The 14,628-nt window shown below is 55.0% G+C and overlaps 1 protein-coding gene across 1 annotated transcript; it reads left to right on the forward strand.

The window, feature by feature from the left end:
- Positions 1-37: 37 nt before the first annotated feature.
- TRIP13 (thyroid hormone receptor interactor 13) lies at positions 38-14,339 on the forward strand. Its single transcript, XM_079918218.1, has 13 exons — positions 38-249; positions 1,061-1,226; positions 1,321-1,450; positions 2,156-2,211; positions 2,988-3,078; positions 4,342-4,414; positions 6,998-7,061; positions 7,849-7,935; positions 8,162-8,268; positions 9,954-10,107; positions 11,990-12,102; positions 13,085-13,154; positions 13,485-14,339. The coding sequence occupies exons 1-13, from the start codon at positions 158-160 to the stop codon at positions 13,578-13,580; spliced, it is 1,299 nt and encodes a 432-aa protein (XP_079774344.1). The 5' UTR covers positions 38-157; the 3' UTR covers positions 13,581-14,339.
- The last annotated feature ends 289 nt before the right edge of the window (positions 14,340-14,628 follow it).

Raw genomic sequence — 14,628 nt, forward strand, 5'->3', positions numbered from 1 at the left:
CCGGCGCTTCCGGGTCAGGGGGCGGGACGCTGCGCGCGGCAAGTTCGAAGCGCGGGCGCGGCGGAGGGCTGAGGCTGCGGCGGTGGCGGCGGCGCGAGGCGAGAGGCGGCGGCGGCCGCGGTCCGGTCCAGTCCTCTCGGCTCTCGGCGGCGGCGCCATGGACGAGGCCGTGGGCGACCTGAAGCAGGCGCTGCCCTGCGTGGCCGAGGCTCCGACCGTCCATGTGGAGGTCCACCAGCGGAGCGGCAGGTGAGCCGGGCCCCGAGCCGACCGCGGCGCAACCCAGACCTGACAACACCCGACCTCGACCCGCCCCCCCCCGAGCCTGGCCCCGACCAGATCCCGCCCTGACAGGAGCCGACTCCGATCCCGAGGCGGACTCCGGCCCGGCCTCGGCTGAGCCAGGGAACGCCGGGCTCTGGAACTGCCGGTCGCAGGAGCTCCGAGTCTGGGGAAACGGCCCTGACCCCGCACCCTCGCCCGCAGTCCCGATCCCCGGCGAACCCTGTCTGGCCTAGGTGGGCGGGGAGGGGCCGGGGCGCCGGGGGTGCCGGTGGCGGGTGACGGGCCCCGGCGGGCGGCGGCGGGGGGCGGGCTCTAGGGGCAGCCGAAGGGCCTGCGAGGTCTGGGAAGCAGGGGCAGGGGGCTGAAGGGGGACCGCAGCTCACGGCCTCGTCGCCCGCCGCCGCAGCTGTGGGGCTTCCAGTCTCCGCTAATCACAGCCCTGTCACTGCGGCTGCGCTTTTGCGGCCTTCACGTTGGGCCTCGCGTTATCCAGCACAGCTCCAGCGTAGTGACTGACCTCCAGGAGCCCAGGGTGGCACCGACTCTTGCCGTCGCCCCTTCGGATGGGGACCTGGGGCACAGAGCCCTTGGGCGGCTTCCCCAGGTCACGAGGAGTCTGCGCAGGTCTGCTCCCCAGGCAGGCCCTCCCGCCTGCCCTCTTCACTGCACTTTGCCCTGTTCCGTCTGTTCTTTTTTTCTTTTTTTAAAATCACTTATTGTTAAAATGTTGGTTTTTAACTCAGACCTGATTTACATGTTTTGTTTGTTTTCCTAGCACTGCAAAAAGAGAAGATCTAAAGCTGAGTGTTAGGAAGCTCCTCACCAGGCATAACATTGTGTTTGGCGATTACACGTGGACTGAGTTTGATGAGGCTTTTCTGGCCAGAAACGTGCAGTCTGTGTCCATTGTTGACACGGAATTACAGACTAAAGGTCCACAGGTAACTTACTACTTCTCAGCGGCCCCATGAACGTGCACGTGCTGTTTTGAGAGTGTGTTGTGTAGATTTATTTGATGTTTTCTTCTCGTCACAGCCCGTTGATTTGAGCATGTGCACTATTGCACTTCACATCTTCCAGCTGAATGAAGATGGCCCCAGCAGTGAAAATTTGGAGGAAGAGACAGAAAATATAGTTGCGGCAAACCATTGGGTGCTGCCTGCAGGTACCCGTGGCAGGAACAGTAGGCAGAGCGTGTCAAGAATGGGAGGTCGGAGGATGGTACACGCCTTGGGCTTATCAAGGAGATTTTGTCCGCTGTGTAGAATTTTAGAATGTTGTATCTGTTATGAAATAGAAAGTATATCACGACAGAGAAAGGTAGAAACTTCCAGTATGAACCTATTTGGATAGATCCGTCAAAGACAGTGCTAACTGAGAATTACACTGGTGCTCTGCTTTCCTGCCCAGTTGGTCAGTCTTGCTGGACCACGGCTTTCTCCTGCCTTCTCGATGGTCCTCCGTGAACTTTGCCGATGGGGTCTAGCAGGCAGAATCCTGCTTCTAATCCGGGTTAGGCTTGATGTCCTAACGACTGGAATAGACCCGCCGCTCGGCCCTGCTGGAATGTCGGCTTGTGGGGAGAGTGGTGGGTTCAGGGTCTTTGCTTGTGTCCGAGCACAGGTCCACAGAGACAGGTGTGCAGAATAATACGACAACGAGGTTAATTATCTGTCCAAAGCCACGTGCGACTGCCACTTATTCAACCTCTTTAATTTTAAGAACAATTTTAAAAGTTTGGCTTCCCTGTAACCAGAATTTTAGCTTACCGCGTGTGGAGCAGTGGAGGGCATCAGTGGCTCAGGGCAGACCTAGCCAGTAGGTGCAAGGCTTCCTTTCCTAAAATGAGGTTTTTGTTTTATTCTCTCAGCTGAATTCCATGGGCTTTGGGACAGCCTGGTGTATGATGTGGAAATCAAATCTCACGTGAGTTGTGCATTTTCCCAAAAGACCCCATTATTTGAAGTAGAATCATTACTGTGTCACTCTCTAGCACTCCTTAACTCAGATGGGCTTTGTGAACACTGCTTATTACCAGCAGCCCATGTCCTGGATTTCTGTCCTGTGGGATTGCTCCTGAGTGGCGCTGCCCTCCGGGGAGTTCCCCTTGGGAGAAGGGGGAGCGTTGGGAGGGTGAAGACCACTGGCACTGGGTCACACGCTTGGTGTGGCCAAGCACGTGCACATGGTCACTCCCGTGGGCTGAGGAGGCAGTGCTGAGGGGCAGACCGAGCAGGTGGGCAGGTCTGAACCCCCTTCAAGGGGAAGAGTCCTGCACACTGGGGGGGCACTAGGGGTCTGTCCCCACCGCCCCTCATCACCCCAGGCTCCTCTAGGCAGCCACAGTGGACCGCAGAGCCCTGGCTGTTCTTTCAGTGAATGTGCCGTGCGCTGGTCCGCTGCTGTGTCCCAGAGGAAGGAGCTCACTCTTACTTGGTGTGTCCCTCAGTAGTTTTGTGTGTCGGTAGCATTTTAAATAAAAGTGATCTTTGTGTTCACCGTTTATCCTGAAAACAGTAACAGCCAGCGCTTGTCCTCTCATGTCTCAAGTTACCGTCCGGGTTGAAAGCCTGTAGGTGTGTGGCAGGTGTCTGGCCGTGGCGGTCTCTGAAGACTCCCGTCGCTCTACTCGCTTAGGGCACGTTCAGCGGAATCTTTGCCTTGCTGGGGACTTTACCTGTACTTTTCCTTTCTCCACGCAGCTCCTTGACTACGTGATGACAACTTTACTGTTTTCAGACAAGAATGTCGACAGCACCCTCATCACCTGGAACCGGGTGGTGCTGCTTCACGGTAAAGCATCGCAGCTTTGGTTTGTGTGACGAGATCAACTGTGCGAAATCAGGCTTTTGCTTGTGGCTTTGTCCTTCTGCGAGGAGTTGCAGCTCCTTTTTTCTGGGGGGCCAGAGTTGTCCTAGAACATCCTCCTCTGTGAAGCCAGTCGGGCTCACACTATCTGGGCTTTGGTTACTTGACTCTTCATTTGGTAGCCACCTGATTATGCCTTGTGACTTTTTCTACTGTTATTAAACTTTTCAAGTAACTGCCTTATTTTCCGATTGATCGTGGACTCCTTAGGAATAGCAGTTGCCTCGTATTTCTTTGTAGTGTCCTTAGAGCTTCCCTTGATGGCTAATGGACTGCAAAAGCCACTCTTCACAGGACTCTGCCTAGTTCTTGGAGGAGAATACTGGGTTTCCTTTCTTAATGTTCCCGGAGAGAAAAGAATCGAGAGAAAACCCCAATTATAGTGAAGTAGGAGCTATAATTAAAAGGGTGATTCGCCTCTTTATACAATAAAGATTGTAGGCTTGTGTACAACTTTAAGAAGACAAAGTCTTTTAAACAGCATGTATTCTGGGAGATTGGCTTAGAGCCAGGGTCAGTGGAGGCAATCCAGAGGCATTTTAATTAGCGCAGTACACTACTTGCATTTAGAATTGGTTATATGTTTACTCTTAAACTATGGAAAATGCAGAAAATCAGAGTTGACCGTGTCAGCATTTTCTATTGGATGGGTTCATGCTTCCACATCAGTTACCTCAGAGTTCCTGCAAACCGCTGTGCTAAGTGACACACACTCAGGGCACAAGCCCTCGCCTTATGGCTCTCCCTGTGTAGCGTGGGGTTCAGGCCCGCGTCCAGGTACCTGGAGTGGAAGATGGTGGTTCCTTGGCTTCAGAAAGAGCAAACGTCAGTGCCTTCAGAAGGGTCCTGACGGCTACCAGGAAAGGTGTGTTTGACTTTTGAAAGGGGGATTTTCATAGTCAGTGGATTTCATAGAGGACGTGTGGGGACGAGGAGGATGTCAGTGAAGATGTGGACAAAGGAACGTGGAGCGGACTGTGGGCCAGGAGGCATACTTGGTGATGTTTTCTAGCATTTACACCGCTAGGAGATTTCTTTGTAAGTTCATAAGCGGTACTTGTGGTAATAACATTCGTAGCATTGAAGTCTGTTCGTTATCTTATATCCTGTGGATAATGCAACTCCTGTTGTTTAAGAAATTTCTTATAGCACTAACTTAAAAACATATTTGCTTGCATTTTGTTACAGGTCCTCCAGGAACTGGAAAAACATCCCTGTGTAAAGCTTTAGCGCAGAAATTGACCATCAGACTCTCAAGCAGGTAACTTCGGCAATTTGAGAGAGGAGAGCCACAGAAGTGGGTTTGCTGGGTTTTCAGTTATAACAACGGAAACTGTTTTTATTTTTAAATCATTTTACATGAATAGTAGGTCTCTGTCTTTCAGTGTAAATTAATGAGCTCCTCTGTACTCAGCGTTGTCTTGAGTTATGATTCCAGTCTTTTTAAACGTGTTGAGACTTGCTTTATGACCAGCACGTGGTCTCTCCTGGTGACTGTCCCACCACGTGCACTCAGAACGTGTTTCTGCTCTCGTTGGGTCGACTGTTAGCTCAGGGTGCTTGGTGTCCGTGCTGGTCGTCTGTCTGCTGTTCTGTCGCTTCCTGGGAGGACTGTCCAAGCCTAGCGCTGGGTGTGTCTTCCTTGAGTTTTGTCAGCTTTGGGGTTTATAGTTGTATCACATTTAGGGAATATCTGGCTGTTATCTTTCCAACTAATCCCCTGCTCTCTGCATTTGTTTACACGTTACACTGCCTGATACTGTCCCACAGGCCACTGATGTGCTCTTATGTGTTTTTCAGGCTTTAAAAATTTTCTGTGTTTCATTTCGATAGTTTTCTGCAGTGTACGATCTGTCAGTGGAATTTTCGTTTCTGATAGTGTATTTTTCTTTGGAGATTCTGTTTGGTTCCTTTTATACTTGTATTCCTTGTCCCATTGTGTTCTCGGTAAATCCTTGGGTACGTTTATGATAGCTGTCTTATGCTCTGTCTACCAAGTCCGTTGTCGTTATCATCTGGGTCTGGTTGCAGGACACACGTTTCTGCCTCTTGGCCTGTCAGGGAATTTTTGCTTGAATGCGGACGTTACGATTTCAAGCGTCTGGACTCTCTGGTCTGTCTTTAGCGACCGCTGGGTTTCGTTCTGGCAGGCGTTTGTGAACTTGTCTTCGGTGTGATCCTTTTGAGGTCTCTTTTCAAGCTTTGTTCGAGAGGGGTCTCGATGTGATCTAGGCTTAACCCTCGGGTGGGGCCCTTCTCGGGTCTCCGCTGAGCCCCTGAATGAGCAGCGAGTACTCTGCACCTTGGCTGTTGGGGCCTATGAGCGCCAAGGTCTCCCTACTCAGACACACCACCTACCCAGGAAAGACTCCAGGGCCCCTGATGGTTTCTGGGGCTTTATTCCTGTGTATCCCCCTCCTCTGGAGCCCTGCTCTGTAGCCTCCAGACACCTCAGGCTCCTTGAACTCTGGCCTCTGTCTCCTCGACTCAGCCTGATGGCCACGCTTCTTGGGTCCCCCCCACGGTCACTGTTGGAAGGTGCTCCAGGCAGGAAGTCAGGGCGGTCGCGCTCGCCCCGTTGCCGTCCTCTCGGGTCACAGTCCTCTGGAGCTGTCGTCCAGTGCCTGTCACAGACGTTGTTTCATTTGTTCTGCCTGGTTTTCCAGTTGGTTAAGGCAGAAGGTAAATATGATCCCTGTTGATCCAGTATGACTAGAAGAGGAAACCCTGTGAGATTTACTTTGAAATCTATTTTGTTTTCAAAAATGTTTTATAAGTAGGGAAATTGCTTTATTTCAACGCTTTCTTTTACATTTAGTAACTTGGCCTTGGGCTTTATACAGTGAAATGCATCTGTGTTTTGAAGACCTCTTAAGGGCGGTTTCCTAAGCCACCAGAGGGGGAGGTGTTATTACAAGAAATGTGACTTCTCCAGTACAAAGATCTGGAAATCTGTACTAATTTTGTGGCAGAAAGAAGCCTTAGCAAGCCTTTTTCGCCCACTTCACTTAATGATCAAAATGCTTTATAATGAATTTTGTTTAATAGTCAACCCGATCATTAGGTTGTCTGTCTCCCCCTTCTCCTATTTTGTTAAACAGAATTAGTAAATGGTCTTTTTCAACTGGAAAATTAATGATACTTTTTAAAAGTAATTTTTTTTCTTCTGTGGACTTTTGACCTGAAAGAAACTGTGAAGAGGACCTGGGAGTTAGCTTTTCTCGGGCCCGTTTCCTGTTCGATTTTAGTCAGAACCCAGGGCATGCAGGCTCTTGCCGCCTCCTTGTGGACGGGGTGTTAGCGCTGGATTTCAGTCGGTGTGTGTTCAGGTTCCCTTTTGAGCTTCCCAGGGCTCTAGGTTGGCAGGAAGTGATTTTGTGCCGGAAAACAAATTGTCACATTCTTTACGGTTTTGTGGAAGGAGGACAAAATGTTCCACTCTGGCCAAAACATTCGTCATGCTCGTGTTTTGATTTCTTTGCTGTGTTAGTACAGGTAATGCTTTTTCAATATGGAAGCGTAAGTTATAAGTAGATTTAAAATGAGAGGGATTTTATCTTGCTTTAATTCAGATGAAGGTACCGTTCAGTTCGAGAAACTTAAGTTGCTTCATCTAGAACTATTGACGTTGATGCACCTTGTTAGATTTTTCGTAATTTTTAGTATATAGCTTGCGAGGTAGCCCAATCCTGTGTCAGTGGCTGTAACAGTTGAACAAAGTAGCCGTTCTCAACGTGCTGGGCATTTGAGAGATGCTGCATTAACGAGGTGGAGGTGGCTGCTGCAGAGGAGGCTGCCGGACTGGTTTGTAACAATTGCTGTGACTCTTTTTTTCCTGCCTTAGGTACCGGTATGGCCAGTTAATTGAAATAAACAGCCACAGCCTCTTCTCTAAGTGGTTTTCAGAAGTAAGTGTTAGTACTAATTCCAGTTTTCTGGGTTGTCAGCTGTGCAGTTGAAAAGTTGTCCTGTAGATTAGGCAAACTTTCTCCTCCAAAAGCTTTAGGAGAGAAAGAGGTGAAACGGGAAAGTGAACAAGGGGCTGACTTTGTGGTCAGAGAAAACTTCCAGAGCTCAGCGGTAACTTGGAAATAGCGTGAGGCCTGAGAGGACCCTCTGCCCGTCACATCTGACTGGGTGGGACAGGAAGTTCAGTGTAACCTTAGGAGGGAGGGGTCTGCCTTCTAACGGGGCGGCACCCCTCAGCTGAGCATGCGCTGGGGGCTTGAGCTCGTTCACCATCTGTGAACTGAGGGACTCCAACCAGGTGATGTCACAGGTGCCCCTCACCTCTGAAAGGCTCTGCCGCAGGCACCTGTGTCGGGAGGTCCCCCTGGTGGGTGGTGAGTGGGGACAGGGAGTGCCCATAAGGGGTGCACCGGGCCGGTTTGCACGCGAGACCCAGGCTGTCCTGGTCATGAGCACAACCGGGAAGGGAAAGGAGGAAAGACAGGTGGGCCAAGGTGCGAGTCACCTGAGCCATGCATCCCTGGCCCACGAAGCCAGGAGGGAGGACATCTGGGTTCTCTGCAGACTGGCTCCTCTGGTTCAGGGAGTTTTCCGGGGGGCCGTCAGGAGACGGTGGGCTTGTGCGGCCACCTGGGGGCAGAGCGAAGCCCGGTGGGGACGGTGGACACGTGCACACCAGGCAGCTTGATGAGTGCAAGTGGATAATAAAGAGTGTTTTGCTTCCAGAGTGGCAAGCTGGTAACTAGGATGTTCCAGAAGATTCAGGACTTAATTGATGACAAAGATGCTCTGGTGTTTGTGCTGATTGACGAGGTACGTGTGTTCAGACTTTCAACCTGTGACTGGAGGAGGCTCGAGACTGAGCGGCCTCGTAAATTGCTGGGGCGCCGCCAGCCCCCCACGGGTCCAGCCTCCGCAGGCTCCGTGTCCTGCAGTCCTTGCCCCTTGGGCACCCCTCTCATCAGGCTCACGGTGCACGTGCGCATGCCCACACCTGCGTCTGCTCGGCTGACAGCGCCCCGTTGCTCCGTCCCTACAGGTGGAGAGCCTAACGGCTTCCCGCAACGCCTGCAGGGCGGGTGCCGAGCCTTCGGATGCCATCCGCGTGGTCAACGCCGTGTTGACCCAGATCGATCAGATCAAAAGGTAACGCTGTGCACAGCGGGCTTGCCTGAGAAGCACGGACAGCGCTCAGCCTTACTCCCAGCTTTTCTAGCTAAGAACGCGTCTGACATTGAGCGTGGGCTCTGTCTTCTCCACATCTGAGGCAGCTTGTGCTCAATGCACGTTTTAGAAATTAAGTATTTTCTGCTTTATTAAAGCATTAAAAACACAAAACAAACCTCGGGTGTGGGGAGGGTGTGTGCCCTGCAGAGGCGCATCAATGCGGCGTCTGAGTCAGCGCCAGCAGGACCCGGTGTCGGTGGCTGCTGGAGGGCCGCCACTGGGCAGGCGGGGCGCCAGCTGCTCGCCCTTCACGGGGCCGGGTTCGTGTGTCCGCAGCCCAGTCCTGCAGCTCAGGCCTGTGGCCAGTGTGCCCAAAGCCGGTCCAGCTCTGGGGGCGGCTCCTGACTCACGAGAAGCCCCGTCTGCCCTGTGCGGTCTCCCGCCAGCCCCTCGGGGTTCCCCCGTTGCCCTCCACGTGCCGCGCTCAGGAGGGGGTTTGCTGAGCGGGGTGCCGTGAGCTGCACTGCGCTGTGTCGGACTTTACCCTGCCGTCGCGGTGTTCTTCACGGCGGAGAACATCTTCATTGTCTCTTGGGGTCAGCGGCAGGCGTCCCTTGCTTGTCCTGCAGGCGAACTTCGTGTGAGGTGTAGACCCTCTTGTCTCTGCCCCCTCACCCCACCGCCCCACTCTTCGGTCTGGTTTCTCCCCCTGCCACTGCCCCCGCGTCCACCCCAGCGCTCAGTGTGGAACCATCCGCGCCATTCAGCCCCCGGGGCCCCTACCTCTCTCCGCTCTCCTGACCTCTCCGTTTCTGCTGCCAGCGTCTCCCCGGCATCTCTGGGCAGGGGAGGGCCTGCACTCCCACCCTGCTCACGGATCTGGTGGGCGAGTCTCCTTCGAAGACCTGTATGTCCACAAGGTCCCCGGCCCTCGTTCGGCCCAGAAACCCCAACTCCCCGCGGTTCCCATTGCACTGATGGCCTTGCTGCGCACCCACTGCTCAAGGCAGAAGACGGGGCCCCGGACCACCCGCGTCACTCCGGGAGGAGTGGAGGGCGGGGCTCTGGTTTTTCTCTCTCCCCACTCACCTCACGCTGCCTCTGTGCGGGTCTGACCGTTTGTGAGAAGCCCGAGCCCCGGCCGAGGGTCCCAGCGGCGTGTGTGCGCCCTCCGTGCAGCCTGGGCTCCCCAGCCTCCTGGCCCGTGTGCCCGCCCCGCCCCGGGCTCACCCTGCTCACCCTGCAGAGGGCTGTGTACCTGTGTATGGCCGTGCCCAGGCAGGCGGGAGTGTAGGTGCTGGGGGCTCAGGCGCGCACAGAGGTGAGGGGTTCGCCGTGGGTGAAAGGCAGGGGGATGTCAAGCAGCGGCCCGGGAGAGCTTTCCGGGAGGCAGGGGAGCGACCGGGGCACACGGCCCGGGGAGGGTCTGCTGTGTTGCAGCCAGGAGAACCTGGCAGGAGTTGGGGGTCAGGCAGGAGCTCAAGGCGCAGGGCTTCGGAAGGCCTCGCGGGCAGGTGTGCGGAGGGGGAGTGTAGCCGGCTGAAGGGCGCTGGCTGAATGCCCGGGACCTTGGTGGCCGTCTGTCCTGACGCTCCTCGTGTCGGGTCAGGTGTGGTCGAGTCCCTACAGCATGGGCTGACCGGTCCTCACCTCTCTGTCCGCAGGCACTCCAACGTGGTGATCCTGACCACGTCCAACATCACGGAGAGGATCGACGTGGCCTTCGTGGACAGAGCTGACATCAGGCAGTACATTGGGCCGCCCTCCGCAGCAGCCATCTTCAGAATCTACCTCTCCTGCCTCGAAGAACTGATGAGGGTACCTTGGTTTTTTCTCTCTCCTAATCAGTAGATTTCTTACGTTTTCTTAACCCGCTGATGTAGCCTAATGTATCTGGTTCCAGCATAGAATGAGGTCTCTCAACCTGACATCAGTCATCTCCTGAGATTGAAAGTTACAGTTGTTGGGGACTTCCTGTGGTCCAGTGGTTAAGGCTCCGTGTTTCCACTGCTTGGGGTGAGGGTTCGATCCCTGGTCGGGGAGCTAAAATCCCACGGGCCACGTGGTGAGGCCAAAAAAAAAAAAGAAAGCAAGCTACCGTTGTATCTGCAGGCTGAGCGAATAGTCGAAAGCAGAGCCACTGATCGAGTGTTTGCTGATCATCGTGGTGGCTTGGTGCTGATCTGCAGGGGCCGAGTGAGTAGGGGCGTGCGCCCGTCCCGGACCTCACGGCCTTTGCAAGGGACCTGCTCTCTGGGCCTCGATTTCCTCCCCTGAAAGAGGAAGAGCGGTAGTGGTCCTGGTTCACAGGGAGGCCACCGGACTGGGGGTCGTAGTTCACAGGGAGGTCGTCGGCTGCAGTGTTCGCAGCCCCGGGTTCTACCGTCAGCGCGAGCACAGCGGCAGCGAGCGCGTTCACGTTCACTGTCTTCTCTCGCGAGTCAATCTAGGGGCCCGCGTGTGCCCGTGGGCGGTAACCAAGCCAGCCAACAAATAGGGATTTCTACAGCGATCGCCAGGCTGGCATCCTTGTAACTGGCTGGGGGTTGGGACCACTGCCTGCACCACGGAGTGGGGGCCCCAGCGTCCTCACAAGGGTGACCCGGCCTCTGTGACGGGGACGGGAGCTGGTCTCCGCCCCGGGTGCGCTGTCCCGGGCCCTCCTGTTTTCCCGCGCCATGGGGGGGGCGGGGGGGGGCGTGGAGCTTCGACGTGGTGCTGCCGTTTAGGGGCCTGCGTGGTGGCGGGTCCTGCTGGAGGCCCCTGGGGGCCTTTCCAGGGTGCCGCGTCGCACCGTGCTGCGAGTCCAGGGGCCGCCCTGAGGTTTCGCCAGGCGTTCGGACGTTTTCTGGGAGCCGAGTGCCTGGAGCAGGTGTCGTTTCCTAGACGGTTTATGGGAAATGAAGATTCCGATGTGGCGGCGGTTTGGCCGGCCCTGAAGGCTGTCGGCGCGGGACTGTGGCCCTGCGCGCTGTCGGGAGCCTGCTGGACGGCTCAGGTCCCTGGGGGTCCGCAGAGGCCGCGGGAGCCTGAGGGAGTGTCACGCAGTCAGGTGGGAAGGTCAGAACACAGCCAGCACAGACCCTGTTGCTTAGTTTTACCTACGACCCCCACCAGCCCTCCCAAATGTGCATCCGGACCTCTCCTTTCTCCTCTCGTGGCTTCTGAATCAGACGGCATGGCAGCCTGACAGTTTAGCGCGGGTGCTTGGGAAGGAGCGTCCCACGTGCAGACACGTGGTCTGGGAGGTGAACTCTAGGACCCGGGTCCATGGTCAGTTAGAGGCTGTCTGACATTCCACCAAATGAGAGTCTTGGTTTTAAAACAGTGAACAGAGACCCTCCTTGAAAGGCCGGCCAAGTCCGGCTCCAGGGCCCAACTCTGTCCATTGTGGGATGTGACGCATGGTTGAAACTGAATATCAGGCTGGACTCAACACCTCTGAGTTGCTCCCCACCTGACACGTGCTGAGGACATGTTTTGCCCACAGGAGCAGAAGAGGCTGAGCGCTGTGGTTTCTGAGACACGTTGTGCTGTCTGTATTCTTGCCTTTGTTAGAAGAAGAGGGGCTGTGTGAGAGAGCTGCTTCCTGGGGCCCATGCAGGCCCAACGGCCCCGCTTGGGTTTCTGAGATGTGGCGTGGAGTGTGCCTGCCGCCTGAGTGCCGTCCCTGTTGCTGACCCTGCCTGTGTCCCCACAGTGTCAGATCGTATACCCTCGCCAGCAGCTGCTGACCCTCCGCGAGCTGGAGATGATTGGCTTCATTGAGAACAACGTGTCCAAGTTGAGCCTCCTTCTGAGTGAAATTTCACGGTGAGCGCTGACCTCGCTTTCGTGACCAAGAGAAGCCTGTTTGCTTTGGGATTGGCGGGGAGGTCGTCGTAATTGCCTGTGGCAGCCGTGGTTGTAGTTTGGGGTCAGACGGCATGGGCTTGATCCCGAGGCATCGCACACGCGCCCGAAGCCCCCCAGCCTCCCTGACCCTGGGCTCCTGGACAGGAGAGTGGAAGCAGCTGCCCTCCTACCTCCTAGACGTGACAGCGGACCGTGAACAAAGTTCTGCCCTTGTATCTGGAAAGACGTTCAGGTTAAGGCTCTCTTTGACGCATTACTGATTTCTTAAGCAATATCTGGTAAACTTTGACAATTTGGCAAGAAAATAAAATGGAGGCTTTTGCTTTGATAAGCAAACAGTTAAACAAGTAAACAATTAGGGCGCTGGGCTTGGTGCTTTGGGAAATTAAGGAAAGTGGTCCAGCTCCCTGGGCACCGAGGGACACGTAACACGTGAGCATCGAGAATCGTGGGCACGCCTGCTCAAGGCCCAGGCTGGTAGCGCTTTCAAGTTCTCAGATGGCCTTGGTGATCAAGGGGAATGGAGCAGAGCCCTGAAGGACAGTTAGAATTTGCATAAACTGGAGAGAAATCAGGAAGGCTGCGTGCGGGTGCCCTTAGGTGGGTTGCGCTGCAGACACCAGCTGGTGGCGCTGGCGGGGCCTGGGGGGTGGTGTCACTACCTGTTGGAGAGATTTAGTTAAAGTGGCTGCGGTGGGACAGAGGAGAGCAGTTCAGAGACTTGGGCAAAAATTCACCAAGACGTGAACCAGCCCGGTTCCCGGGGGAGCCCTTGTTGCCAGCCGTGTGCCCACCTCACTGTGCTCCTTGTGAGGCCGTGGGTGGCGTCAGGACCCTGTCCTGGCCCCCTCGAGGGGCTCTGGGGGAGGGACGTGCAGGGTCTAGTCCTGAAACAGCAGTCCGTGTGGAGTTGACGCCCCGAGTGTGCTTATGTTCACAGGAAGAGTGAGGGCCTCAGCGGCCGTGTCCTGAGGAAACTCCCTTTTCTGGCTCACGCTCTGTATGTCCAGGTGAGTCCCCCGGCCGAGCTCCGCCTCCGGGCCCTGTTCCACCGCCGCCCGCTCTGTCCAGCAGGGTGTGGCGTCGCTGAGAGTCCCACTTGCCACCATTGGGGTGTCTGCCTCATTTCACGTTTCTAAAGCGACGGGTCCCTGGGGCAGTGGGAGGAGGCGGCCGTGTGTCTGCTCACCCCTCGCTGGCACGTCGAGCTCACGTGCAGGCCCCCCTGCCGCCTCGGAGGTGCTTGTGCCCTGGGGTGAGGGGAGGGCGGGGGGGGCGCGGGTGCTGCCGGGTGGCCCCTCCGAGGGCGAGGACACTCACAATGCTGTCTGTCTTTCCAGGCCCCCACCATCACCGTCGAGGGCTTCCTCCAGGCCCTGTCTCTGGCCGTGGACAAGCAGTTTGAGGACAGAAAGAAGCTCTCGTCGTGCGTGTGACCTGACATCCCCGTCCGCGTTCTCGGGGAGCACACAGCCAGGAGGCGACAGGCTTCTCACAGCAGCGGCCGCCCCGGGAACCTCCGAGCCCGTGGCTGAGCCTTGCCGCCAGAAACCCACAGGCCGGTGTTGTTCAAGAAGCGTGTTATATCTACGTACTTTTAAACGCGTGTTAGAAGACAAACAGCCTGTCGTTTTCTCTGTTTTAAAAGACGATCATCTGAGCTCTGTGTCTCTTTGTGAAGAACCGTCTAGATGTCCTTGCTCTAGCCTGGCTCCGGTTGACTGGGCCCAAAATGCTGACAAATTTTGTTTAGAAAGATGATTAAGTAAGCTTTACAGAAGCAAAGCAGAAACCACATTGCCTTAAATAAGAATGTAATCATAGCATTAAAAGAAAAGTGCACGTCACTCGAGGCAAGACAGCGTTTGCCTCCTGCGTGAGCTTGTTCTGTTCAGTGCAGACATTTGGAGACTGATGAGTAAGAAAAACCTGTTCCTATGTTAACAGAAATCGAGAAGAAAATTCTAGGGCAGGTGCTCTTCTCAGTGAGCAGACAGGCTCCACTTGCGGGGAGGAGAAGCTGACGCGGGGCGAGCCTCCCTGGTGCCCAGTGCAGGCCGGCGTTACGGGGACGTTTCACGGTCACTCACGGCCCAAATGCAGATTGACGTTAACACGTGTAAAATAAATTGGCCAATAATTGACGTATTCCACAGAATATCGTGTTTGTTGCTTTCACCTCGTGCTAAAATAAATTTCACATTAGTGTTTCGTATACACTTTTAAAAGAACACGTTACCTTTTGTCACAGAACTTAAGTGTTAAAATTGTTTTTCCAAAATTTTCTCGTTTTGATTCTCTTATCACTCTCAAATGCTTTGAGTTTTATTTTAAAATTACTCACACGATCACTTGACTTTTAGCCTGTTTTACGCCTTGAGGTGAAGGTGCATCGTCTGCTCGTGGCTGTGCAGCCCGGGGAGGCCCAGGGTCAGGGCTGGGCTGGGGGTGGGAGGACCTGAGTTTCTGCCCCTGGGCCGTTGG

This window comes from Stenella coeruleoalba (assembly GCF_951394435.1).
Source record: "Stenella coeruleoalba genome assembly, chromosome: 3".
Taxonomy (NCBI): domain Eukaryota; kingdom Metazoa; phylum Chordata; class Mammalia; order Artiodactyla; family Delphinidae; genus Stenella; species Stenella coeruleoalba.